At 48.4% G+C, this 10685-nt stretch overlaps 1 protein-coding gene and 1 pseudogene across 2 annotated transcripts in view; both read left to right on the top strand.

Annotated features, from left to right (window-relative positions):
• Positions 1-10685, top strand: part of LOC311530633 (C-type lectin domain family 2 member D-like) — an 839985-nt pseudogene that overhangs the window by 330996 nt on the left and 498304 nt on the right. The gene's annotated exons all lie outside the window — the stretch shown is intronic.
• Positions 5645-10442, top strand: LOC311530202 (uncharacterized protein; the record flags this gene model as incomplete). Its single annotated transcript, XM_084646675.1, has 2 exons — positions 5645-9333; positions 9922-10442. The coding sequence occupies exons 1-2, from the start codon at positions 8772-8774 to the stop codon at positions 10440-10442; spliced, it is 1083 nt and encodes a 360-aa protein (XP_084502801.1). The 5' UTR covers positions 5645-8771.

The following is a 10685-nucleotide window of genomic DNA, read 5'->3' as shown; positions in this document are numbered from 1 at the left end:
TGCTGTGTATTTATACCTCCCTACTGTATGTTCCACTCCATGCATCTGATGAAGTGGGTTTTAGGCCACCAAAGGTGGCCCAAATAAATTTATTAGTCTCTAAAGTGCCACAAGGACTCCTCGTTGTTTTTGCTAATTAAAATAAAAGTAATTGAAATCACTGAAACCTTGATTTTACTGATCAGTTTTAATCTCACTTTGCATTTTAACTTTTTAGTTATTGTCCTAAAAAAAGGTTGATTTTCATTGGTTGGTACCCATTAAAACCTGTTGATACATTATTAAATGTAGCCTTTATATTAAATTTAGTACTTGTTTTTGCTAACTGGCAGGTTACACTATATCTATACACATTTATTTGAGCAATTAGTTAACATACATTTAGATTCTTTGTACTTTTTTCTTGTGTTAGAAAATGGAGAATGAAGCATTTCTTATTTACTAGATGATTAATATTTTACTGGTGATTTGTGTCCAGCTGTATTTGGCTGGAAACTGGAATTCGGTTACAACTGCACAAAACCAGCACTTTTTTATGAGTTAAATAAAACTACCTTCAACGTGATGGGTACATGAGGAGGGGAAAAAAGTTTTAATGCAAGAACTGCTTTGTTTAATAAGTCAGTTGTTTATCAAAAGAAGTGTGACCTGTAGGTAGTGAACTGAACTGATTGTTTCTAGTCACTCTGCCCTTCAAGATTTCAGAGCTAGTAGATCTCACCCTGTGACACCTCATTTGTATTCATAGATTGGAAGAGGGGACAAAAAGTTTTCTTGCTTTTTCAACTCCTAATCATTTTCTTAACATTGAATGAACTAATGTCCCTAGCCTCTGTTTGCCAGAAGCTGGGAATGGGCAACAGGAGATGGATCAAGTGATGATTACCTATTGTGTTCATTCCCTGTGGGGCACCTGTCAGAAGACAGGATACTGGGCTAGATGGCCACTGTCAGAAGACAGGATACTGGGCTAGATGGACCTTTGGTCTGACCCAGTATGGCCACTCTTATGTTCTTAATCATTGAACTGAACTAGTTGAATAAACTAAAAGGAAGAAAATGTTCTCTCTGCACCTGCCAAAGAAGTGTCAAAATCTGGTTTAGCACTTCAACAAATGCTGGTTAAGGTGCATAATCAATTATGGAGCAGGGCTGGGGGCAGAGGCGGGTCGAGCACGCACTGGCGCCAGCAGAAGTCGCCGCCTATGTGGGGAGCAACAGCTGGTACAGGGCAAACCAAGAGCTTGGCAGTTGTCATGTGGGGATATTGCACCTCTTGTTGGCATAGGGCAGCCACCATATTCACACCACTAATGACCCCCCATAGAGTCCATCTGTCAGGAGCTTTAGGGATTCTTTGGGGGTGAAAGTGGTGATGGGAATGGAAGGGGTTAATACAGCAGGATTGCTATAAAGGACAACAATATTTAGACACCCTGGACACTGATTAAGGGGATCAGGAATGCAGTCACACACACAGCAGCCCCCTGGAGGGATGACTCTCCCATCCTGCCTCCATCTGGGGCAAAATACAGCCAGTCAGGCTCTGGCCAACTGCCCCATTAGTAGCTGGGATACACCATGCCCCCAAATGGGGGGAGGCTCCTGGCTTTGATGTTTGTTACATGCAGAACAACTCACTTTAAGCAGCAATCATGCCATGTTAATTAAAACTAGTGGAGAAATCATTTAATTTTCAGATGTGAGGGGGAAACTTGATAATTAAAGAGCTTCATTCCCCATTAATGGGAAAATTTCTCAAGGCAGTGATTTCCCTCCAATGATTAAGGTAGTGGTCCCCAAAGATTGCACCCCCCTTACCCCTATCCGGAGCTGGGGCTGGGATCAATGATGTGGCTAGGGAAGGGGGGTAACAGGGGTAAGGGGGGCTGAGGCTGGGGCCACAGTTGGGAGTAGATCTGGGGCTGGGAACAAGGCCGGGACTGGAGCCACAGCCAGGGGCCAAGGCTGAAGACAGGGATGGGAGCAAAGCTCCTCCAAGGCTGGGGACGGGGTCAGGCACCGTGACAGGAGCTGGGGACAAGGCTGGGGATGGGGAGGAGCAGGGTGGTACTCCCTCCCTGCCCTCCACATGGGGGCTGGCACAGGTCCTGCCGCACCCCCTGAAGGTTCCTTCATGCACCCTTGGGGAGTGCTCTCCACAGTTTGGGGGCCTCTGGATTAGGGGGTTTATATTGTTCAATAATTAGAGAAAAAATTGGTGAATGTTGGAGGGGTATATCTATTTTATATCAATAAGGAAAAATCCTAGATTTCAATAACCATGTTTGATTATAGATAAAAATCAAAACTGGTGAGATTTATCAGAATATTCAATAACTAAAGGGAATAGCTGCAAAATCTAAGATTTAATATTTACTTAATGTGTATGGAAAGGACCAAAACCTGCGGGGATTTTATATCAACATAATATACATGATAACAGTTTTCAAGTACATAAAAGGATGTCACTAGGATGAGGGAGAAGACCCCTGCCTGGGATGATTTAATTGGGGGTAAGTCCCGCTTTGAGCAGAGGGTTGGACTAGATGACCTCCTGAGGGCTCTTCCAACCCTAATCTTCTGATTCTATGAATTGTTCGCCTTAACCTCTGCAGATAGGACAAGAAGCAATGGGTTAAATTGCAGCAAGGGAGGTTTAGGTTGGACATTAGGAAAAACTTCCCAACTGTCAGGGTGGTGAAGCACTAGAATAAATTGCTAGGGAGGTTGTGGAATCTCCATCACTGGAGATTTTTAAGAGCAGGTTAGACAAACACCTGTGAGGGATGGGCTAGATCAGGAGTCAGCAACCTTTCAGAAGTGGTGTGCCGAGTCTTCATTTATTCACTCTAATTTAAGGTTTCGAGTGCCAGTAATACATTTTAACATTTTTAGAAGGTCTCTTTCTATAAGTCTGTGATATATAACTAAACTATTGTTGTATGTAAAGTAAATAAGGTTTTTAAAATGTTTAAGAAGCTTCATTTAAAATTAAATTAAAATGCAGAGCCCCCTCCAGATGACCTCTGGAGGTCCCTTCCAGTCCTATGATTCGATTATTAGATATTTAGAGAGATAAATAAGTAATTTTGCCAATATATTAATAATCGATAAGTAGAAAGAGACCAGCATCTAAGGGGATTTTGTGTAAAATTCCAGTAAGTGAGAAAAGGGAAAAATCTGACTGGTATTACAGCTGTGCTTGATTACTGGTGAGAAAAAGGCTAAGACTGGAGAGAGTTAGATCTCCATGTTCAGTAATTCTACAGAAGAGCAGCACTTTGGGGAGGATTTACAGCGACATTCCCTACAGGAACTAGAACATAGAACAAAAAATGAACATGATTAAGGTTGCTCAAACATTCACAGCTGGGCTAGAATCAAGAGGGTGGGGACAGTGTGAATTCTGCCCCTTTGTGTATGTGCGTTAGGATGTGGTAACGCCCTGTCATAGCCCTGGGGTGGCAGGATATTAGAGAGACAACTGGGGGAGGTAATAGATTTTCCTGGACCAGCTTCTGGCGGTGAGGGAGACAAGCTTTCCAGCTATGCAGAGCTCTTCCGGTCCTTTCCCTCGCCCTCTCCATCCTGTTTTTCAGCCCTTCCCGCAGAGGGCGAAGGGAGGGGAGGCTGTTGTTGCTCTCTGTCTTTCTTCAGGATATCAGGGGTTGAGCTTCCTGGGTCAGCAGCATCTTCTGCTGCTTCCATTGTGAGCGGAGAGCCCGGGCTGAGCCGCTGCTGCTCCCCAGCGGGGTCTGTGCGGGGCAGACCTGCATTATCCGCCCCCCCCCCCCCGTGTGCCCAGCCGGGGGGACTTTCTCCGGTGGCTGGAAACAGCCCCTGGGGCAGCCCTGGGCTCTGCCGACACCAGCCCCTGAGCCGGAGCCTGCAGGTGAGGGGAGAGACCCGGGGGAAGGGCTGGGGCCGGGCAGGAAAGTGGCTCCGCACCAGCTCTGCTGCTGGGCGGGGGCTGCGAGCCTCAGAGCTGCTGCCCTCCCTAACACCCCCCGCCCCGCAGTTTCGTGTGTGTCAGAAGCTGCCTCCCACCAGAATCTGCGACTTCGCGGCCGCTGAGCAGGCGGGAGCGGTTCCCACATGTGCTCTGCGGCCCGGCCCGGCCCGGCCCTCAGAATCGGCTCCCTGCAACGAGCGGGGCAAAAGGCGGCCGTGGAAGGGGCGTGTGTGCGGAGGAGAGGGGCAGAGTGCGGGAGCTGTGCTGCTAGATAGGTTGGGGCCAGGGGAATGGTCCTTAGAGTGACCATACCTCCCGTTTTGGCCGGGACAGTCCCTCTTTTAAGCCCTGTCCGGGCTGCCCCAACTTTTTTGGGAAAAGTGGGCTTTGGTCCCATGTGTCTTTGCTCTTTCCAGCTCATCAAGTCGCCAACAGGAGAAATGGCCACTGTAGTCAAAAAAGGGGGGTGCAGAGGGACATGGGGGGGGAGTGGCCGTGCCAGCCCCATGCAGGGGGAAGGCAGCGGGGGGCGGGGGGGAGGCAGGACTTGCATGAGCAGTGCTATCAGCGTCCGCCTTGCGTAGGGGATCAGGCAGGGCTTGGGCAAGTAGCACGGGCGGGGGGGGCGCCTCGGGTGCAGCTTGGGCCAGCCCCATGTGGGGGGAGGGGCTCAGGCATGCACCTTGGGCCAGTCCCGCAGTGGGGAGCCAGGGGGGGGTTAGGCCAGCCCCACGCATTGTCCCATTTTCCCTTTGGGAAGTATGGTCACCCTAATTGTGTAGTTGGACGTCCTTGTGCAACTTAAAATCATTCATTAATCCCAGAAAATCACAATTGACGCAAGTAGCGAAGCAGCCATATCTCAGTCTGTTGTAAAACCTATTTCCTGAGATATTCTGAATGTTTATTTTACACGTGTTATTTCAAATATTTGTTCTTCTTAATTTTCCTCTAGCACAAGTTTCTTTGCTATCGTGTGATTTCCAGGCTGTCAGATTTTCAAGGTTGCTATAAAACACCTTCCTTTTCATTTGATCCACCAAGGAGGATGGCCTTTCTCAAATGTTATTTTTGCTTCTCTCTCGAGCACCTTAGGGACTGTCTACACTGGAAAGTTTGACCAATTATACTGGTGTAGTTATTCTGATTTAACCCCACCCAACCCCATGTGGACATTATTCTACCAAAATCAGAGTGCCTTTTTCCCGTTTAGATTCAGCCCCTTCCGAAATGATATAAACTAAACCAAGGGCACTCTTTTATACTGGAGTAAGTGTCCACATGAGGAGTTATATTAGTGTAACTATGGGTATGGCTACATTTGCAGATGTAGAGTGCTTTGAGTTAAACCAGTCTTCAGAGAGCGCAGTAGGGAAAGAGCTGCAGTCTGTCCACACTGACCGCTTCAAGCGCAGTAGCATGGCCACGTTTGCGGCACTTGCAGCGGCATTGGGAGCGGTGCATTATGGGCAGCTATCCCAGCATGCAAGTGACTACAATGTGCTTTTCAAATGAGCGGGGTTGGGGTGGAGTGTGACAGGGAGTGTGTTGTGTGTATGTTGGGGAGAGAGAGAGTGGGTTTTTGGGTGGCTGAGAGCATGTCAGCATGCTGTCTTGTAAGTTCAGGAGACACACTCTCCCGCCCCCCCCCCCCAGCCTCTCTCTCTCACGCACACCATTCCACACGAATGGTTGCTTTGTCTCGGAGCAGACAAGCAGCTGGCTGCCAGAAACGGAGCTTTCAAAGGGCATTTCTGCATTCCTGCAGCGAAACAAAAACAATGACAAGAGTGGCCACTTGACTTAAGGGGATTATGGAACGTTTCTGGAGGCCGATCAGAGCGCAGTAACGCAACACTCATTCACACTGACGCCCGGGCTTTGTAGCCAAGGCGCAGTAAATGTTATTCCACTTGCCGAGGTGGAGCACCAGGAGCGCTCTAGCTGCGGAGTCAGAAAGCTCTACGTGCCTTGCCAGTGTGGACGGGGAGTGAGCTAGGGCACCCAGGGCTGCTTTAATGCGCACTAACTCGCAAGTGTAGCCAAGCCCTGAAGGTTTAAACGCACACATTAGTTTATACTGGTCTATCTTTCCTGTATAGACAAGCCCATATAACTTTTAGTCTAGTGTCTTTTGTAATAAATATGTCCATAATTAAATAGAGGTATATAAATGTAACCCTTCTGCCAGGCCAAGTTGATAGCAGCAAGGGCCGGGTTCAATACACAGGGGTTCCCTCTCATTAAAGCAAATGCAAAACTGGCTCGAGCCCCCACCCAGTGACCTGGGAAAATCTTACACACCCCCTGGGCGCCTCAAGGAGGCAATACTTCCCCTCTCGCAAGCACAGAGTCTTGGTGTAGTAGAGAATCTTTAATAACATGAGGCAAACAACATCAGCATTAAATTGGGGAAACACCACAACTAGTGTTCATTAACCAAACCATGAACACTGACCCACCCCAGAAAATTTGGGCCACATCCTTTCCCTCAGGCTCTTGAGTCCCAGAACCCAAACGTCTCTTGAGTCCAGCAATCCACTAATCGCCCAAAGTCCAAAAAAAAGTCCAGCCCCGGAGTTCAAAAGTTCACCTGCAGAGTGTTACTCCCCAATCTGGCTAAAATGTGCCTGGGTGTGGGGGAAAGAGGTAAGGGGCACCTTACGTGTCCTGAAGCTGACTGCCCCACAGGGCTCTGCTCCGCTCCACCACAACCGGCTCCGCTCTGCACAGCTCACCGTCTCACGACCGGCTCCGCTCAGCTCGCCGTCTCACGACCGGCTCCAGACAGCTCGCCGTCTCACGAACACACCGCTGTCTCACGACCAGCTCCGGACAGCTCGCCGTCTCACGAACACACCGCTGTCTCACGACCGGCTCCACTGCACACTAGAACTTCCGGCTCCCCCCCTACTTGACACAGTGCTCAGTGATTTCAGCTCTCAGTGATTTCAGCTCATAGTAGTGGGAGCCTTAGTGCTGGTGCACTATAAGGCTGAAGTGAATTCAGCACAATACCTGTAACAAAACTCTTAATAGACCCAAAATTAGCTCTGACATTCCACAGTGGAGAGAGACAGAGGTGCAATTGGTGCTTCAGGCCCTCACAAAAGGGGCCTACACCACCAGGCACTAATACCTGTCTCAAGTCTCTCTCAATTCACAGAGTTTTGGAACCCATGTCCCTTGCCTAGTGAGTGCTACTCAGTTGATGGTGAGTCCTCCATCATAACAAAAAGGCCAAGTACAGTTCCAAGCACAGTTCCCATAATCAGGGTACTAACAATTTATTCTTCCCGCCCCAATAACAGAGACACTGGGGATCCCACAGCAGCCAAAGTGACGATTTGGGCAGTTATGGCCTCATTCTAGGCAGGGTGCGTGTGCCTATGCAAATGAGATCAGCCCCTGAAGTTCTTTTCCACAACTTGCCACACCTCACCACCAGATGTCAGGGTGGAGCCCACCCTGTCTCTGCTTACATCAATATTACATGTTGCTCATAATCAAAGACTTACTTTTCATATATCTGGAAAATTGTAGCTAAGGTGTTTATAGCACCAAAGTATCTGAGCACCTCTCATTAAGTATATATCCTCACATCATCTGGCAGAGAAAAGCTATTATCCCCATTGTACAGAGGGAAAACAGAGACACACAGAGATGAAGGGTATAAGAACATAAGAATGGTCCTACTGGGTCAGACCAAGGGTCCATCTAGCCTGATATCCTGTCTTCCGACAGTGGTCAGTGCCAGTGCCCTAGAGGGAATGAACAGAACAGGTAATCGTCAAGTGATCCATCCCCTGTCACCCGTTCCCAGCTTCTGGCAAACAGAGGCTAGGGACACCATTCCTGCCCATCCTGGCTAATAGCCGTTGATGGACCTATCCTCCATGAATGTATCGAGTTCTTTTTTGAACCCTGTTATAGTCTTGGCCTTCACAACATCCCCTAGCAAAGAGTTCCACAGGTTGACTGTGTGTTGTGTGAAGAAATTCTTCCTTTTGTTTGTTTTAAACCTGCTGCCTAGTAATTTAATTTGGTGACCTCTAGTTCTTGCGTTATGAGAAACAGTAAATAACACTTCCTTATTTACTTTCTCCACACCAGTCATGATTTTATAGACCTCAATCATATCCCCCCTTAGCCGTCTCTTTTCCAAGCTGAAAAGTCCCAGTCTTATTAATCTCTCCTCATACGGAAGCCGTTCCACACTCCTAATAATTTTTGTTGCCCTTTTCTGAACCTTTTCCAATTCCAATATAGCTTTTTTGAGATGGGGGCGACCCCATCTGCATGCAGTATTCAAGATGTGGGCGTAGCATGGATTTATATAGAGGCAACATGATATTTTCTGTCCTATTATCTATCCCTTTCTTAATTATTCCCAGCATTCTGTTTGCTTTTTTGACTGCCGCTGCACATTGAGTGGATGTTTTCAGAGAACTATTCACAATGCCCTGGTCTACACTAGGACTTTAGGTCGAATTTAGCAGTGTTAAATCGATGTAAACCTGCACCCGTCCACACAATGAAGCCCTTTATTTCGACTTAAAGGGCTCTTAAAATCGATTTCCTTACTCCATCCCTGACAAGTGGATTAGCGCTTAAATCGACCTTGCCGGCTCGAATTTGGGGTACTGTGGACACCATTCGATGGTATTGGCCTCCAGGAGCTATCCCAGAGTGCTCCATTGTGACCGCTCTGGACAGCACTCTCAACTCAGATGCACTGGCCCGGTAGACAGGAAAAGAACCGCGAACTTTTAAATCTCATTTCCTGTTTGGCCAGCGTGGCAAGCTGCAGGTGACCATGCAGAGCTCATCAGCACAGGTGACCATGATGGAGTCCCAGAATCGCCAAAGAGTTCCAGCATGGACCGAACGGGAGGTACGGGATCTGATCGCTGTATGGGGAGAGGAATCCATGCTATCAGAACTCCGTTCCAGTTTTCGAAATGCCAAAACCTTTGTCAAAATCTCCCGGGGCATGAAGGACAGAGGCCATAACAGGGACCCAAAGCAGTGCCGCGTGAAACTGAAGGAGCTGAGGCAAGCCTACCAGAAAACCAGAGAGGCGAACGGCCGCTCCGGGTCAGAGCCCCAAACATGCCGCTTCTATGATGAGCTACATGCCATTTTAGGGGGTTCAGCCACCACTACCCCAGCCGTGTTGTTTGACTCCTTCAATGGAGATGGAGGCAATACGGAAGCAGGTTTTGGGGACGAAGAAGATGACAGCTCACAGCAAGCAAGCAGAGAAACCGGTTTTCCCGACAGCCAGGAACTGTTTCTCACCCTGGACTTGGAGCCAGTACCCCCCGAACCCACCCAAGACTGCCTCCTGGACCCAGCAGGCAGAGAAGGGACCTCTGGTGAGTGTACCTTTTAAAATACTATACATGGTTTAAAAGCAAGCATGTGAAAGGATTACTTTGCCCTGGCATTCGCGGTTCTCCTAGATGTACTCCTAAAGCCTTTGCAAAAGGTTTCTGGGGAGGGCAGCCTTATTGTGTCCTTCATGGTAGGACACTTTACCACTCCAGGCCAGTAACACGTACTCGGGAATCATTGTAGAACAAAGCATTGCAGTGTATGTTTGCTGGCATTCAAACAACATCCGTTCTTTATCTCTCTGTGTTATCCTCAGGAGAGTGAGATATCATTCATGGTCACCTGGTTGAAATAGAGTGCTTTTCTTCAGGGGACACTCAGAGGAGCCCATTCCTGCTGGGCTGTTTGCCTGTGGCTAAACAGAAATGTTCCCCGCTGTTAGCCACAGGGAGGGGGGAAGGTTGAGGGGGTAGCCACGCGGTGGGGGGAGGCAAAATGCGACCTTGTAACGAAAGCACATGTGCTATGTATGTAATGTTAACAGCAAGGTTTACCCTGAAAGAGTGTAGCGACTGTTTTATAAAATGTGTCTTTTTAAATACCGCTGTCCCTTTTTTTTTCTCCACCAGCTGCATGTGTTTCAATGATCACAGGATCTTCTCCTTCCCAGAGGCTAGCGAAGCTTAGAAAGAAAAAAAAATGCACTTGCGATGAAATGTTCTCCGAGCTCATGCTGTCCTCCCACACTGACAGAGCACAGACGAATGCGTGGAGGCAAATAATGTCAGAGTGCAGAAAAGCACAAAATGTCCGGGAGGAGAGGTGGCGGGCTGAAGAGAGTAAGTGGCTGGCTGAAGAGAGAGCTGAAGCTCAAATGTGGCGGCAGCGTGATGAGAGGAGGCAGGATTCAATGCTGAGGCTGCTGGAGGACCAAACCAGTATGCTCCAGTGTATGGTTGAGCTGCAGCAAAGGCAGCTGGAGCACAGACTGCCACTACAGCCCCTGTGTAACCAACCACCCTCCTCCCCAAGTACCATAGCCTCCACACCCAGACGCCCGAGAATGTGGTGGGGGGGCCTCCGGCCAACCAGCCACTCCACCACAGAGGATTGCCCAAAAAAAAGAAGGCTGTCATTCAATAAATTTTAAAGTTGTAAACTTTTAAAGTGCTGTGTGGCATTTTCCTTCCCTCCTCCACCACCCCTCCTGGGCTACCTTGGTAGGCATCCCCCTATTTGTGTGATGAATGAATAAAGAATGCATGAATGTGAAGCAACAATGACTTTATTGCCTCTGCAAGCGGTGATTGAAGGGAGGAGGGGCGGGTGGTTAGCTTACAGGGAAGTAGAGTGAACCAAGGGGCGGGGGGTTTCATCAAGGAGAAACAAACAG

The sequence above is a fragment of the Lepidochelys olivacea genome (assembly GCF_965140295.1).
Source record: "Lepidochelys olivacea isolate rLepOli2 genome assembly, chromosome: 14".
Taxonomy (NCBI): domain Eukaryota; kingdom Metazoa; phylum Chordata; order Testudines; family Cheloniidae; genus Lepidochelys; species Lepidochelys olivacea.
The sequence above is the reverse complement of the archived record's forward strand: the minus strand, read 5'-3'. Positions and strand labels throughout refer to the sequence as shown.